The sequence below is a fragment of the Protopterus annectens genome, chromosome 1.part1, assembly GCF_019279795.1.
Source record: "Protopterus annectens isolate FY-2018-M chromosome 1.part1, PAN1.0, whole genome shotgun sequence".
NCBI lineage: Eukaryota > Metazoa > Chordata > Ceratodontiformes > Protopteridae > Protopterus > Protopterus annectens.
Genome location: NC_056726.1, coordinates 1,033,327,064 through 1,033,345,740, shown reverse-complemented (window position 1 = coordinate 1,033,345,740; position 18,677 = coordinate 1,033,327,064). Strand labels below are relative to the sequence as shown.

General features: G+C 43.2%; 1 protein-coding gene across 1 annotated transcript in view; it reads right to left on the bottom strand.

Annotated features, from left to right (window-relative positions):
- Positions 1-18,677, bottom strand: part of LOC122815301 (deleted in malignant brain tumors 1 protein-like) — a 1,941,982-nt gene that overhangs the window by 1,708,003 nt on the left and 215,302 nt on the right. The window contains 1 exon segment of the mRNA XM_044087678.1: positions 18,057-18,077. Within this exon segment, the coding sequence (XP_043943613.1) occupies positions 18,057-18,077 (21 nt within the window).

Here is an 18,677-nt window from a genome sequence, read left to right as displayed (position 1 = left end):
ACCCTACTCTCCAAGGAGGTGCAGGATGTCATTTTGGAGGCCAGAAGGCCATCTACTAGAAAAACTTACTCCGAAAAATGGAAGCAGTTCTGTATTTGGAATGAGAAAAAAGGCCAGGACCCTAGAAAACTGAACTTGCCTCAGGTATTACAGTATCTAGCTGAGCTGCTGAACAGCGGACTTTCATTTTCTTCCATAAAAATCCATGCCTCAGCCATTTCTGCAGAATTCAATACGGATCCACCTTTATTTTCTCATCCACTCTTACGACAGTTTTTCAGAGGGGCTAAGAATATAAGACCACCAAGGAAACAGCCAATACCAGCCTGGGATCTTAATTACATATTAGAAAAATTAACATTGCTTCCTTTTGAACCAGCTGCTTCAACAGATTTGCAATATTTGTCCTGGAAAACTGCCTTCCTTCTGGCTATCACTTCAGCTCGGAGAGTTTTGGAACTACAGGCCCTCATGGCGGTGCAGCCCTTTCTCATTTTCCATCAGGACAGGGTTTCCCTTCATACCAACCCATCTTTTATGCCTAAAGTGGTATCCAGGGTAGCTTTAAATCAAGCCATACACCTCCCTACCTTTTACCCCAATCCTCAAAACAAGGGGGAAAGGCTGCTACATTCTTTAGACATTCATAGGCAGCTACGTTACTATTTGGACAGAACAAAGTCCTTCAGGAAATCAGAACAACTCTTTGTGTCCTATGCTGTAGGAGCTCAAGGGAAGCCAGTTTCCAAGCAGACTATTTCAAAGTGGATAGGCCACTGCATACGGTTTTGTTATTCCTATCATGGGAATAAAGCCTACAGCCTTCCTCAGAGGAGTTCCTACCAAAGATATTTTGGAGGCAGCCACTTGGAGTTCTGTACATACCTTCTCAAAACACTACCACCTGCCCTTATATTCCAGAACTAGAGCAGGTTTTGCCACTGCTGTTTTACAGGGCATTCTGTCTCAACCCAGTTCCTCCTAGTACTTACCACCCTGTGCGTAGCTTTGGGACTCTACCCATCTGTGATTACTGCAGCTGTATGCACGATGAACATAGTACAGTTTTGTACCTACCATAAATGTAGATGTTCGAGTGCTAATACAGCTGCAGTACAGGTTTCCCTCCCTCCTTCATAGGTTCATAGGTTCATAGATTAGTACTAAGCTAACTGCCCTTGTGAGCCATTTTAAGCCTAGCCATTTATCCCCTTCCCCACTTGGTAAAGGCATGGGGCCTAACAACCTCTTCATACAACCTAACTGGGTTATCCTTCTATGGTTTATTTGCTTGCTACCACTGATTTTGGATTATATTGCATTGCTTGTGTATTCATACAAGCAGAATTTATGTATTGCCTTCCTTCTGGGGGCACCTGACATCTGGGGCAAGAAAGACTGAAGAACATGGCGTCGGCTGTGTCTTATATACTCTGGCCTCACTGATGTCAGAAGAGAAGCGACGACAACCGACGCCGGACCATGACTTTGGAATTCGGCCGACCGAGGGACCGCCTGATGGCAGAAAACCCATCTGTGATTACTGCAGCTGTATTAGCACTCGAACATCTACATTTATGGTAGGAACAAAACTGTACTTTCTGGTGTCTGCCACATAGATGTGGATGGTGAGGAATTCTACCTTTCCACACAACAATTTGCCAAACCATACATCTCAATCAACAAAAGGATGGCTTCACCAGAACACATGCTACATTCTGCACTGGCCGAGCCAGAGCCCACACCTAAGTCCAATAGGATATATGCAGGGTGACCTGAAGAGGGCAGTTCACAGGGGATGCCCTTGCAATCTAACATAGTTGTAGGTGTTTTGCAAGGGAGAGTGTGCAAACATTGGCAAATCAAGATGTGACATGCTGACAGACACCTTCCCAAGAGGACTGAATGTTGTTATTAAATCAAAAGGTGCTTTAACAAAGTATTACTTTCAAGGTATGCACACTCATGCAACCAGCCTATTGTACCTAATTAATTTAATATTACTTGTAACTGATGTTCATGTTCTTCAGTTGGATTGCACAGGTTATATGGCATATGAAATGATGGCAATGTTATGACTTGATTTCTGAGGTCTCATGTGGTATATTACAAAAACCTGGCATGTTAACATGTGCGTGTACACTTACTATAGCCACTGTAAGCTTGGGATGTTGTTTGATTTACCAACTTTGTTTTAACATACATGTACTGCAGGTTATGCAGTCTGCACCTCAAATTAGTACATTAATTAGTGGCACCAATCCATAGGTCAACCCAGTAATGTATCAGACAAACACAGGAGTTATGAAGAGCAGACCAAATATGAGCCACACATTTAGACATTCAGCAAAACCCTGTACGGTTGGGAGGTATGTTTTGTAGGAGTTGCCACAGTGCTATACAGGTGAATGCCAATAATTTACATGGGTGCAGCATGAAGGGCCATCACCTGCCAACACCACTCACATATCCCAGAGGTGTATATTAGTAGTAACAGTAATTGGAAAGGGCTGCACTGCATGATGCTGAGGGTCTGTCCAGAGGGTGCATGTCATTGTCTGTCTGTGTGTTGTGAATGTCCCCAGTCAGCTAATGTAAGGTCTGTGTAATGCCTTTGAGGCACCTCATCTGTGTGTGTGTGTGTGTGTGTGTGTGTGTGTGTGTGTGTTTGTGTGTGTGTGTGTGTGTGTGTGTGTGTGTGTGTGTGTGTGTGTGTGTGTGTGTGTGTGTGTGTGTGTGTGTGTGTGCGTACCAGCAAATCATATAGTGCAGGTAGTAATTTACATATTTTGTTTTTTCCTCACAGGTGGACATGGTGGCCACGGTCCCTTCTGCTCTGATTCTGATGTCAGTGTCTCTGCAGACTCTGACCATGATGATACAGATAATGGACAGTTGACAGGTGATGGCATGGAACAGGCTACAGTGGTGACTATGGCAAGTGAGGATGCAGGCACTAGCCATATCAAGAGTGCTGGTGAGGTCCCCAAACAGGCAGATGGGCAGGGGTGCTCAGAGCAGGATTGCAGCCCATTATGCTCCTGTTACAGGTGGCACAGCAGCAGTCACCTGATGCATGTTTTGGGCCATCATGGAGGCACAGGAATGTAATGAACGGACCACCAGACATCTGCACAGGGTCATTGATGAGCATGTCCCTGGTGTCTGTGGCAATATTTGTGAACACACTATGGCCATCAATGAGCGTACTGAGGTCACGGATAGATGGTGGGGGGAGACCTTGGCACTCCTCGACCGTAGAATATCTGTGCCTGAGCTTTTGGCTGGCAATGGCCAGCAACCAAATGGACGTAGGGCAGCACCACGATCAGCTGAGAGTATATGTGGCCATGTACCATCACGTTCCCATACTGGCAGTACCACCACTACTGAAGGGAGTGAGCTGTCCACACCATGATGCAGCATGCCATGGAAACATGGTCCTGGCCAGTCCCAATAGGTAGCAGGTAGCAGTCACCACTGGGGAGTAGTACTGCATCTGAACTCAGCCCTGGTGGTGCCGGTGATATCCCTGGCAGGCCCAGTTGACATATCTGTGGCTGGAGACAGTGAACTATACACCCTGCCATGTACGGCACACAGCTGTCCAAAATACCCCTGTGTAGGGTGCCCACATGGCATGACTGTGTGCATACAAACGCACACACATCACTATCACACAAGTCACCTCCACACACACACACACACACACACACACACACACACACACACACACACACACACACACACACACACACACACCACTCCTGCACAGCCCATTTAATGAACACACCCCCCAAACACACATATACATGATGTCAACCGTATGGCCCAGCCTAGGCTTCTGGCAAACCCACACAACACTCTGTGCATATGATGATACCTGTGCCACATCCCTGCCATCCATACCATTGATTCAGGGACATGCTAATATGGGGTCTGATGCACAGGGTGACTTTAGTAGAGTGTAGCTATTTAATGCTGTGCAAGGTGCTGTCATCTGTCATTTGTAATGGGTACACATCAGAGTGCGTGTGTACCTTTTTAGCCATGATGCATTATTACTGTTAGTAACACTAAGTGAATGTGTTCTCACATGCTGTATTCTGTTTGTGTTCCAGGTGTCTGTGTGTCAGGTGGATGTGGCCCTGCAGACATCACCAATGAGGACTATGGCAGTGTTGTAACATATTGACCATGTCATAGCTGAGGTACAGCTGTATCTGCACACATTTCCCTTACAGCGTATAGGGCTGAGGGGTTGTATCTATGTCTATGGTGGTTGACTTCAGCTCTTGTAGAGTGGACAATGGTAAGTGTGGTGGGTGGAACACACCTTAGATAGCTAATGCCCTCAACTCCAGAGGATATTGTATCAACCAAACACACAGGGAATACTGTTCCCACACACACACACACACACACACACACACTCACACACACACACACACACACACACACACAAACACACACACACACACACACACACACACACACACACACACACACACACACACACACACACGTACATACAAGATCACAGTTGCCAGTGCTGTGTTTGGAGTCCTTATCCAACAAGTTGTGGTACCACACTATTATGCAGTTATTGCAGCTGGCATAGGACTATTAATGTGATGAGTGTTACAAGGTACCTGTAAGGGGAATAACATAACATGACCTTGGGAGGTATGGCAATGGTGGGTGTACTGGGTGTGAGAATAGTCACAATAGTGTCACATACAAGTATACACACTCACAACTACTGCTATACACAACAATGAGTGCGTGTACACACACACACCTGCCAGTGCTGACATTAACAAACCAACCAACCTTGTTATTCATACCATGCTTTTCCATACTGTTGCACGGTGCTTAAAGAGCTGAAGTGTGTCTATAGATACCACTATGGTTGATGTGAACAGTGAACTTCATAAAATAGACCAAAATCGACAAAAAGTAACTGTGTAAAAACAAAACTGGATACGCTCCAAACCAACGGGTTGTTCTGTAGTACAAAATCACTAAATCTGTAAATCCAAAACACATAAACTTTTATTAAGCACAACGTGCAGGCTTTTCGTCAATATCACACCAACTTCTTCAGAAACGGAACACAGTGTCACTCACAAATAACTGCCTAAAAATACAAATTTTAAACAGGTCACATGGTCTCTGTATTCTACAGGACTGCATATCACCACTCCGACAAGTGCTGAATACAATAATTTTATAAATGCAGTATTAAGAATTAACTGCATCTGGCAACTTAGATATTGTGTTAAAAATTAATATTAAATTATTAAATTTAAAACGTCCCTACATACTATAAGAATGAAGCCTCACACTGTTTAGGTATGTTAATAAAAAATACAGACAAGTTTTTAAAAATATATATAAGAAATACAGAACCACAACATTATGCCCCTGTAAATAAAGTGCTGTTGTAAACAAACTAAATCTAGAACTTACAACAGCTGAACAAACCCATTTAGCACCAATATTTGATGGAAAAAATCATGGAACTCTTTACTCTCCTAGTATGAACTGTCCCTAAACTATGCAATTGAAAAAATAGTAAAACAATTAAAAAATGATTTAAAAATTGCAAACATACATATTAATGGTGCCCCCTTACAGTAAAAGCAAACCAATAAAACTAATATAAAGTATATTAACATTGGACATCGCTTCTGTACACTAATATAAACATACTACATGCAGGTAAATGTCACTTCGACAGAATCAGTCGATCCTAGAAAAAACAAGGCGTTCATGATAAATGAAGAACGAACTAAATTTAATAATTTAATATTAATTTTTAAAACAATATCTAAGTTGCCAGATGCAGTTAATTCTTAATACTGTCTTTTATAAAATTATTGTATTCAGCACTTGTTGGAGTGGTGATATGCAGTCCTGTAGAATACAGAGACCATGTGACTTGTTTAAATTTTGTATTTTAGGCAGTTATTTGTGAGTGACGCTGTGTTCCATTTCTGAAGAAGTTGGTGTGATACTGAAAAGCCTGTACATTGTGCTTAATAAAAGTTTATGTATTTTGGATTTACGGATTTAGTGACTTTGTACTACAGAACAACCCATTGGTTTGGAGCGTATCCAGTTTTGTTCATAAAATAGACCTAGAAATGTGTACTATGAGTTCCATGGCATAAAATATGAAACCATGCCCATCCAATGGATGTCGTTCTCACACACATACACACACACACACACACACACACACACACACACACACACACACACACACACACACACACACACACACACACACACACACACTTGCCAGGACTCATATTAGAGGCCCTAGCTGTGTAGCTATTGGTATTATAGTGTTATGCAGTTACCGCACACACCACAGAGCTTATAGGTTGGAGAGTGTCCCAAGGTACCTATATAGTGAAGAACATCTGCAACACTTGTAAGATATGGCAGTGGTAGTTGTACTGGGTGAGACGGGCCACCAGCTACTTTCATCCACATGTTTACACACTAGTTACTGCACATGGTGCAATGCTTATAGGGATGCAATGTGTCTACAGGTCCATCTACAGTGGATGACAACTGTGGGCCTTGTAATGTGGACACTGGGACATATACTGGGTGGGCAACAGCAAAACGTTGCAAAACCTGCCCCCAATGGATATTGTTTTCACACAAACACAACCCCTGCATAGATAGGATACTGTTCTTGCACACACAAAAACTTACCAGGACTGAGATTAGAACCCCCACCTATCTATTTATTGCTATTACAGTGTTATGCATTTATCGCGCATGCCACAGAGCCTGTAAGGTGAAGGTTCTCCAAAGGTACTTCTAAGGTGAGGAATATCAGCAGCCCTTGAAAAGTATGGCAATGGGTGACGTACTGGGTGAGAGAGGCCACAAAATACTTTAAACTACACATATACACACACACATTTGCCAGAACTGGGATTAGAACTCCTACCTAACTAGTTACGTATAACTATAGTGTTATGCTGTTATCACACACATCACAGAACTTATAGGGCTGAGGCCTGATGAAAGAGACTTCTAAGGTGACTGATATCTGCAGGACTGCTAAAGTAGGGCAATGGGAAGTCTACTGGGTTTGAATGGACCCAAAATCTTAAATTTATAAACACACACACACACACACACACACACACACACACACACACACACACACACACACACACACACACACACACACACACATACACCCACACACCCACACACACACACACTGTTTTTCAAATCCCTCAGGGTTGAAGTCAGATACTGTTGACAGTTAACATTGCAGTTTCAGACTTCATACCATTCAGACATTCCTTGCTGATACAATCATTCCATCAACTTTCTAACATTATTAGAACAGTATTTCAAAGTTGTCCTTCTCTTTGGATCTTTATCACCCGATTATTCATGGCTTTGTCCAGATTTCTGGCTCTCTGAGGCTGGCAGGTTTGCTCCTAAATGTTATCAGCATGGCCTTTCTTTGCATTTTGTTGACTGTATTATTGTGGTGTTATATACCCCATGACACTCCCTATAAGGGCACTGTGGGTGGGGCATGGAACTTTGCCAGAAGCCTGTAGGCCAGGTGTGACAGATGTAGGCCATCTGTTGCAAGGCAGTGCATTCTGATGATCATATGTTCCCAGGCTGCCAGGCAGTGGACACCTTTGGGATGGCACCAGTAAGTTGACTGGGTGTAACTGACAATTGCTTTCTGTTCATGTTGAGCCTTCACTCTGGGTGACAGCTGGATGCTAGGGACATGTTACTGCATTTCCATGGGACTATGGGTGGGGAGAGGGTGACACATCTGTACATAATACACATTTTCACAGACTGCTGAAATTTGCTTAATATTTTGGTCAAATTTAGCTTAGTGGTGTGCCCTGTCTTTGAGACCACAGGTATTGACCACAGGTCAGATTGTTCTGGCATAAACATTGTTAGTTTCCAACTTCTTACCTTTCAGAGCCATACTGCCACTGCCAGACCTGCTGTGATATCACTGTGTAAGTCTGTAGGTGGGAATTTCATGGATGTCACCATGTGGGGGACTTTGCCAGAAATTTCTGTATGGCTTTCTACAGCTGATCTGCTGGGTGAGGCTGGGGGTGAGTATGGGACCCCCACTTTGACATCTGTGCATATGACCTATGATCCCCCCAGTTATTTGGCTCACCACATATACTGCAGTGGTATTTGTCATCTAGGGTGGTACTGCATAGTGTGGGTAAGCCAGTACTGGGCATACACATCCTGCTGTCCCACACAGCTGTCAGTTGTCTGCTGCTATCCCAGTAAGCCACCCCATTCCCTTGTATGCTGGCATCAATACCATAGATATGCTATCAGAACATTCTACTCCATTCAGTTATTGTTAAGAAGGCTCACTTACCTTGTGCCTGAAGCAGTTGTGAGGACAGTGCTTGAGGGCTGACTATGTCTGATGCATGCAGTACACTGCCTATACATGGTAAGGTATAGCTGGTGTGATGTTTTGCATCCATTTTACTGTGTGTGCGAGTCAGAGAGATATATCAGTCACTCGGTCCCTACAGTGTCAGTGTATGTGTTATGTGTTGCCTCTTTGCCAAGGCTAGGGCATACTGGGCATGCCTCTGTCTGCCTACAGGGGCAGGATAAGGATGTTCCTCCTCCGAGTCCCTCTGTGCCTGTGGAGACCTTGGCAATGGTGGGGGGGGGGGTGGCCCTTTCCCATTTTGTTCCTGCTGCAGCTGTTTCCACAGAATCATATTATGTAGCATGGCACATACTATGAACATGTGTGCACATGTGGCTGGAGAGTACTGCAAGGCTCCACCGGATATGTCAAGGCAGTGGAACCATGACTTGAGCATCCCAAACACATGCTCTATAATTATCCTAGTTTGCACATGTGCCTCATTATGGTGTTCTTGTTTGGGTGTGTGTGCATTTCTGATGGGTGTCATCAGCCATGGCTCCAGTGCGTAGTCAGCATTGCCCACCAGATGGCCATATGGGATGTCCCCACTGGCAAATGCCTGGTACAGCTGTGATGAATGTCAGATGTGGGAGTCGTGATAGCTTCCAGGGCTGCCAGCACACACATTCATAATTATGCCCTGGTTATTGCACATGACCTGGCAGTTGATGGAGGGGAAGCACTTGCAATTTATGTAGACCCTACCCTGTTCACTGGGTGGTGCTTTGATGTGGATGTGCATGCAGTCTATGGCACCCAATACCTCTGGGTATTCTGCTAAGTGGTGGAAGGGATGCATATTGCTGGCCCTCTCCTCATGGGTGTTGGGGAAATAAATGTGCTCACCGGCATGTGGTAGTATGTCATCCAGGAACTGGTGGAGTACCCTGGATGCAGATGCCTGTGAGATGCCAATGATGTCCTCAGTAGGTCTTTGGAAAGTACCCGTAGCTAATATTCTTAAAGCTACACATACCTTGGTATCCACTGGGATGGATTGCCATCTATTGGTTCTAGGTCTGAGTTGAGGCCAGCACAGCTCGATGATTTGCTGCAGGATGTCTCTGTCTACCCTGTAGTGCTCTACTATATCCAGATCATGTAGCCTCAGATAGGTAACCTTGGGTCTGAACACTCTTCTCTTCCTCCTTGGTCTGAGGTGGTTGTCAGCATTATCCTCTTCACCAGCCTCAGCCTCTAGCACATACTGATAGATCAATGCAACAGTAGCTCCTAACATTTTTTGTTAGCTTTGTCAGTTAAAATGTCCCCGTATGTGTACACCTATGGTGCAGAGTTTGTGGGAAAAAACAGATTGAAAGGTGTTTGCACAATTTATAGTGGTCTGCTGTAGATTGGCTGAGTATGATACATTCCACCTGTCAGCTATTTTACTTGCATTTAACTGGTTGTATTCTGCTATTTCCTTTTTTGTTCCACTTGGCATTTCCTCCTGTTTTTAGGCCCAAGGTGCGCCATGCAAACATAGTGCCTAAATGTCAACAGTGTTGCCATTTCCTGTCTTTTTTTTTTTTTGTTTAAGTCCCGGTACATGCCGCACACACCTATATTTAGACAAGGTAAACAAGGGCATACAGCGTCAGACATACACCCTTGCTTACATGTATGCAGTGCTGCCATTTTCTGTTTTCTTTCTTTCTTTTTATTTTTTGTTTAAGACCCGGTACGAGCAGTGCACATCCATTTAGGCAATGTACACAAAGCTATGCAGCCTGAGATGCACCACCTTGCTTAGCTGTGCTTAGCTAAGTGCAAACATGGGACATGGAGCACCAATGTGCTTACAGCAAGCACAACACACCCCCTTTTCATGTTAGCTGCAACTCCAGCCTATGCTATCATGATCTAGCACCTACACGGTTAGGTGCAGTGTGTGGACTTAGAATATTTTGTGATTCAGTAAATTTCCCCTCATTTTCATACCCCACTGCCTTAGTCCATAGTTACTGCTCTGACATGGAGCCTTTTCCCTTGACAACCAGTGTTCCCTGGTAATGTTTTGATTCTGCATGCCATTGACTATAATGGCAAAATGCAGATTTCCCCTAAAATTGAGTTTTAATATACTATTTTTTTTGGCACAATCCCGTTTGCATGCCATTGCCCTATACTTAAATGGCTGAGATCGGCCAAAAAAAAAACTTTGATTTTTTTTTTAATTAAATTAAACACTTTTCCATGCCAATGGCCATATATTTGGCCATTGGCATGCCTAAAGTTTATAATACATGCTTTTATTTGAGATGTCATGCCTCTGTTTTGTTATTTGCAGAAATGTGTTTGGTTAGTAACTGAACACATTTCTACAACTAGCACTGTTCTTGCATGGATGCCTGCCTGCTTCCAGAAATGCTAATTCACATCATTTACATGGTTTTCAGCAGCAAATGAGGTAATTAGCATTCTGCATGGCTTTCTGTGCAGGAACACTGTCGGCAGGCTCATGCACTTCAGATCAGATGTTTCCTGGATCGCTCGATGGCCATATTCCATGCAGGAGCAGCTGCACTGTTCCTGCACATTGAATTTTGTTTCATGAATCCCAGGCAATTTCTTTAAATTAGCGAGATAAAGTTTTAGGACAAGTAAATATGGATTCAGCTGCAGACCCAGATGGATATGAAATATATAAAAATTTAAAGGATTGGCAAAAAAAATAAATAAATAAATAATTTGGAATGAATGGTTAAATGAAGGTTTTATGTATAAAGAATTGCATAATGGAATACTTAAATTCATATGGAAGAAGGAACTGGAGACCAATAGTATAGACTAATAATGATTATAAGATGTTGAATATAATACAAAAGAGGTTTGAATCTAAAATGGGAAATATTATGGAAGACAGCATATACAGTATAAAGGGGAAGGGCTGTCAAGAATAATTAATGATATAACCTCTGCCTCAAGGGTGCTGTTGTGACATTTACCACAATCTTTCAAGACACACTTAACTCCCTGGCCCCATCAGAAAAATAAGAATCAAAAGTCATTTCACTCCCTGGTTAATAAAAGCCACCTGAACCATTATGAGCAAGAGAGATTATGTGAGGAAAAATGGAAAAAGTCCAGATCTTCCACTGATCTTCAAACCTAGAGGGCTCCATGATGTAACCAAAAATAGGTCACCCTTAACAAACAAAACTTTTTTTTCAAAAACCACTAAGCTGTCCCCACTCCAACCTCCAACATTTCTGGCAATTGGTTAATAAGCTCCTACATCTTTGATGCCCCTCATCACCCAACACATGCCCAAATACTGCTACCTTTCTAAATTTCTTCTTCATTGACTCTATCTGTAATCTAACCAAAAATGAGACTATAACCTTCCCCTCTCCAGCTACTCAAACAACCTGGTTCACTTTTAAACCCATCTCTACAACCTATGTCAAATCACTTATTTGCAAACTTAAAACATGTTCTCCATCAGTTGACAACCTTCCTCCTCAATTATATCACTTATCCCATCTCCTTATTAGTAAATGGATCCATCAAGGAAAACATTGTACCTGACATCTGGAAGAAATTTTATGTCATGTCCCTACACAAAGGTGGTATCAAAACTAACCCCTCAAGTTTCAGACCAATTGTCATTCTATTTTCCCTGTCAAAAATTCTCAAAAATGCATTCATAAATAACTCCTTGATCACCTTCTGCTTGAAAATCTCCTTACCCCTACACAGCATGATTTTCACCAAAAAAACACAGTGCACTGACATCCTTCACTAACTCTATTGCAAACTCTTGTGACAACAATGTTAGTCTCCTGTCTGTTCCTTGACCTCTCCAAAGCCTTTGACACTGTTTCCCATACTCTACTTCTATCCGGACTAATCACCTTTAATGTCACTAACTCTGTACTTTCTTGGTTCTCCAGCTATCTCTCCAATAGATTCCAGTCTGTTAAATGGCAATCTAGCTTCTCTCCCTTCTTACATGTACAAATAGGGGTACCCCAAGGCTCCATCCTTGGACCCCTGTTATTCAATATCTTTATTAATAATCTCCACTCTTCCTCTCCACTCTCTTCAGTTATACAATATGCTGATGATTCCACAATCATCTTCTGGTCTGACAATATCTCCCATCTTTGCACCCTCACCCAAGAATCTCTACACACCATCAACAAATGGCAAACTTCCAACCAACGTCTACTTAACCCTAAGAAAACTAAACTTCTCTTATTTCTCCCTAAACCTCTCCAACATCATAAAGCTACCTTTATTGTCTCCTTCCTAAACAACACTATCATCTCTGTTGAACCTCACACAAAACTTCTAGGAGTTATTATTGATGACCAGCTAAAGTTCAATCTCTATACTCAACAGTGCATTAAAAAGACTCATCAAAAGTTAGGCCTGCTATACAGGCATAAAAAAGTCATCACAAATTATTCTAGGCTCTCCCTTGCTCAAGCTTTCCTATTCTCCACCCTACTCTCTGCCGCTCCTGTTCTCGCACACCTCCAATCTAACCTTCAGGGGTAATTCAATAAAGCTTACATGGAGCTAATCCCTGTGTAAGCATAGTGAAATGGCTTATCCTCAAACATGGCGACCGGAGTCTGTGCAATCCAGGAAACAAGGCTGCGGGCATGAATGAGCCTCCCAGCACTATTCAGACATGGAGGCAATGGAATAATGCAAATCACCTTATTTTCTGGTAAACCCATGCAAATGAGGTGAATTTTCAATCCAGCAAGCCGACAGGCATCTGTGTAGGAGCCATGTTTACATTAGAAATGTACGTGGTTACTAACCGTGTACAAGTGTGCAAAATTAAAAACAGGGCCATGACAACTCCAAGTAAAGCATTTATTATTTACATTAGACATGCCAATGTCCACAACTATGGCCACTGGCATGAAAAATATTTCAAAAGCAGACATTTTTTTTTTTTGCCAAATACGGTCCATTTAAGCAGAGCACAGCAGCACTCAAACAGGGATCATGGAAAAAATTTTAAAAAAGTAAAAATGCTATAAATGTGACACTTTTAATTTTACCATGATACTGGCCAGGATGCAAACCCATAACCATGGTAAGTAACAGTGGTTGCTAAGGGCATAGGCTCTGGTGTAGTGGTGTAACTAGGGTATAAGCAAGTAGGTGTATGTAAATGAGCTAAGTTTATTGAATAGCAAAATGGGACACCGTGTCCACTGGTACCTAATAGTGTAGGGGCTATAATGCGGTGGTGTAGGCAGAAGAAGTAGTTGACTTGAAAAGGGGCAGTGACATGCTTCCTGTAAGCACATTGGTGCTTACAAACTTTTTAGGGTCCGCGGACACTGAAAAGAGGATCTATGAATGGAATGAAATGCAGGGGGTATATGACAGAAACTGTAACACACTCTGTGACGATTGTGTAGAGATGGGTGAAGGCTGCCAGCCTAGCCAAATAGAATTTGGTAAATAATTCGGTCATATGTAAGTATAAATGTTGAACTACAGGCTTGTTGTATTAAATGTAAAGAAATAGTGTTACATGTGACAACAGTACACTCTTCTGGTTAAAGTAAAAACATGTTGTGACCCTTTGATCTAAAGTCGACTCCAGTCTGTCTAGATGAAGACATTCTTTCTATTGTTTTAAATAAGATTAAATTGCTAGATTTAAACATGCAAATGTATTTTTATTGCTTTGCTTCTTGACCAGCTGCACAATAAAACAAGCAGGTGCAAAAGAATGTATTTTATTGCTGTAGCTTCCTACAGCTGCAAGATAACAGAAAAATATAGTATCTGTTAGCCTGGGAAACCCCAGGAAGGTGGGAAAATGATGTAATGTGCAGCCTGGGAACCCAAAAATGTGTAAAGACTGATGTAATGTAAATAGGACTGAAGATGTCAATTTAAACAGACAGAACCAGAAGGCATTAAGCATTTTTGTCTTGAACATCCAACTCAGCACTGCCTTATGCTCTTTTTATGTAAGTAGTATGTTAGAACTGTGTCTTCTCCTAAAAGTAGCTAGAAATTAGAAAGATTAGACTAAGTGTTTTTCTGTATTCATATCATAACTTTCCTACTGTATTGTTTTAAGTATTTCTCTGTGATCTCTGAACTCTTGACTAGCACTGTGTTGCAGTAGTGTTGTCTTGTGTTATCATTATTTGTTATTAAATATTTTAAACCCTTTCCACTGTGGCTGTTTTATGTAGAGATAATTTAAGCTCTAGAGTGCATTGCATGCTTATAGTGATCCTGTTATCAAGCCTCTCCAATAAGCCTTGATTGCTTAGTCACACTTATCAATTGGATAATAATATTGCACAGTAATAATTGGACACCCTTTTAAGGGCCATTGAGTAGCTGGTAAATATTAAATGGGTGGTGGCAGGCAGTACTACCGTATAGTCTGGGTAATAGGGGCACAGCTGGAGAACCTGTGCCAGCCTTTCCTAGGGGAGTCTGTGTGGTTGTATGAACTCTTATCTCAAAGTGTGTGTCAGCTACTTGGGCAGGGACACAAAGCACTGGTTGGACAGAGAGGTTACTGGAGGTTTTAGCTTGCCCAGCTAGGCTGAGATCATGACCCTGTACCTGTGCCAGTGGGGGGTCTTATTGGAGACTAAGCAAGGGAGCAACCAACCCCAGACTGACTGTGATATATGTGTGCTCTTAAGGGAAATTGTACTTTACTGTGTGTATTTGTTATCCTTTCTCTTATATGAGATGCCCCTCACTGGTGTTAATGGTGAGGATTGAGGCTTCTTGATTGCTGGGCCAGGGCATGGGCATCACATATTAATTGGTAGGCTGTGGTGGAATCTCCACATTGCATTCTAATTGTAGAGGTAGGATATCCACACCACATATTAATTGGTTGGTAAATACTAATTGGCTTGTAGTGGTGTGGGTAGAGGGAATTCCTGTAGCTTGTGTACCGTGATCTCTGAAGGTTATTTGTACTCTAAATCAGCAGTGAGTATTCAGAGTTCAGATCACAATTTTTTATTTCTTTTGTTAACTTAGTCAGGGGGAGAAGGCAGGATGTCAGCAGAGGAGTATGGAAAGCTGACAAGGAGCCAGCTGGTGGGAGCTGTGCCAGGTTAGGGGACTGGTGCATGGAAACCTGACTAAGGCAGACCTGATTGCAGCCTTGGTTACAGCTGCATCAGAAAACAGCATCCAAGAAGACAATCAGACTGACAGTGGAGATCCAATATCCTTGGAGAATGGACAGCTCAACCTTTTTGCGGAGGACAGTCAGACTGGCAGTACAGATACAATATCCTCAGAGAATGGACAGATCAACCTTTCTGCAGTGGACTCAAAAATTCAGCTGGAGTTAAAGAGACTTGAGTTGGAGGCCAGACATTTGGAGATAGAGGCCGAGGAAAAGGAGCGTCAGAGGAGGCATGAGAGGGAAATGCTGAATCTTCGCCAGAGTCATGGAAGTAATGGGGAAGGGAGTAACTGGACCCCAGAAGCACAACAGGTCAGTAAATTTTTTCCAAAATTTAAAGGGGGGGATACATTTGATAGTTTCATTCATATGTTTGAAAGGGTATGCAAACAGTATAGTATTGACCATAGGCTTTGGGTACGGTTACTGACCCCCCTTACTCCATGGGAAAGCTGTAACTGCTGTATCAAAAATGTCTGACCCTATCTGTTTTGATTATACTGCTGTAAAAAATGTCTTTTAGAATGTTTTAAGCTAACACCTGAAATGTATAGGAAAAAGTTTCGTGAGCATAGACACAAGGCAGATGAAAAAGTGTGTGAATATGTTGCTTAACTGAGCACTTAATTTCATAGCTGGGTGAGTGGATGTCAGATCACCACTTTTGAAGGGCTGACAGACCTTTTAGTGGGGGAACAAGCCCTTAGCACTTTGCCTGAGCACATGAGGACCTGGTTAGCTGATAGACAGTGTGCTACTTCAGAGGAGTTGGGGATGAAGGGAGACCTATACCTACCAAGTAGTGCAATCCTGCACAGGAAATGGACCCCCCAGTACTGCTCATGGGACTAAAAGAACCCATGGTGGGCAGCACAGACTGCCCCAACAGAATCTGCCAGTAGCAGGGGAAGCCACTAGTCAAGGTACACGCCCAGGAGCTAGGGTTTAATGTTTTGAATGCAACCAGTGGGGAAATGTGGCATACAGATGTCCACAGAGGCAAGGTGGGGGAATAAAATGTGAGAGAGCCAGTAAGTGGGAAAGACAAAATGCCAATAGTAAGTTGTCTTGAGACAACAAGAGTATGGAACTACCAGCTTGCAGATGTCCTGACAGGGAAGGATTTGGATGCCGCAGTACCAAGTGCTTATGCAGTTACACGCAGTAATGCTAGGAGACAAGCATGTGGGTCTGGTAGCCTGGGGGAGACCCAGACAGACTGCATACTTGCAGCCAGGATTGGTGAGGTGGTTACTTCAGGAAGGGAGATACTCAGGAGCAGTGAGACTGAATGTAAGCTACAGCTGCTTGTGGGAACTGATGGTCCCTTGGATAGAGTGACTACAAAGGTAGATGTGAGTAGTAGTAGTACCCAGGCTGACAGTGAGGCACCACAGTCAGAGTGTGCCAGACTTCCTGTGGAAGGGGATCTGGGAAGGGTTACAAAGAGAGAGTTGAGACAGGCTCAGCTCTCAGACCCTATATTGCAAGGCCTGAGGCAGGTAGCTAGGGAGGCACCTGATTCTCAAGGAAAAGGGGAATCTGTATACTGGGACAAAGGGTTACTGTACAGAGATTGGACCCCTGAGGGAGGGCTAGAAGGTGAGATAGTACAGAAGTTGGTAGTGCCTACAGCCTACTGCCTGGTGCTTCTAGCCATAGCCCATGATATTCCCTTTGCAGGTCATATGGGCATAAAACGTACAAAGAGGCATATTATGCAGAACTTCTATTGGCCTGGAATTTCCAGAGATGTAACAGGGTACTGCAGGACCTGTGAGCAGTGCCAAAAGGTAGGCAAAGCAGGAGACAAAGTGAAAGCTCCTTTGATTCCTTTGCCTGTGACTAAGGAGCCATTTCAGAGGGTAGCTATGGATATTATGGGTTCTCTGAGTACCCCAAGTTCCACAGGGAAAAAGTATATCCTAGTGGTAGTGAATTGTGCTACACGATACCCCGAGGCAGTGGCTTTGTCCTCCATTGAGGCAGAGAAGGTGCGAAATGCTTTGTTAGAGATTTTCAGCAGGGTAGGTTTCGCAAAAGAAATACTGACTAACAGAGGTGCCAATTTCATGTCAGACCTGCTGGTTTATTTGTGGAAGTCCTATGGTGTGAAGCACATAAAGACCACCCCCTACCATCTCCAGACTAATGGTCTTGTTGAGAGGTTAAACTCTACAATCAAGTCCATGCTACAGGCATTTGCAGATCAGTTTAAGAGGGAGTGAGACAAATATTTGCCCCATCTGTTGTTTGCTTACATACAGGTTCCCCAGGAAAACACAGGTTTTTCACCCATTGAGTTGCTGTATGGAATAGGGTGAGGGGACCTCTAGATTTAATTCAAGATGAGTGGGAAGGTGAGTGTGAGTCTCACAAGGAGTCTGTTGTGGCCCATATCCTAAACCTCAGGACAAGGCTCAGGGAAATCATGGGCTTGGCCCAGGAGAACCTGGCAGAAGCCCATCAACAGAAAAAGGTGTGGAATGACAGGAATGCTTGAGATAGAGAGTATGCTCTGGGGCAGCAGGTAATGGTTCTCATTCCTGTCAGACACAACAAGCTGCAAGCAGCTTGGGAGGGACCCCACAAGCTGGTAGGAAAGGTAAGTGATATTAACTACATGGTGGAACTGCTAGGCAGAAGGCAGGGGCACAAATTGCACCATGTTAATATGATGAAACCTTACCATGATAGTAAGGCCCTTGTGCTGAGCAATAGCAGTAGATTGCAGGAGGAGTGTGAGGGAGATGTGGTGACCATTCTCTTAAGTGAGGCTCAGGAAGACACCTCAGTGGAAGGGGTAGCAATGTCCCAGCAACTATCTCCTACCCAGCTTCGAGAAATCCGAGCAGTGTTGCAAGAGTTTGGGGAGATGTTCACTGTGAAACCAGGGTGTACCCACCTGGTGCAGCACCAGCTGGATACAGGACCCCAAAGGCCTATTAAGCAGGCCCCTTATAGGGTTCCTGAGAGAGTCAAACAGACTCTGAAGGAGTATATACAGGAGATGTTGGAACTAGGGGTCATTCAAGA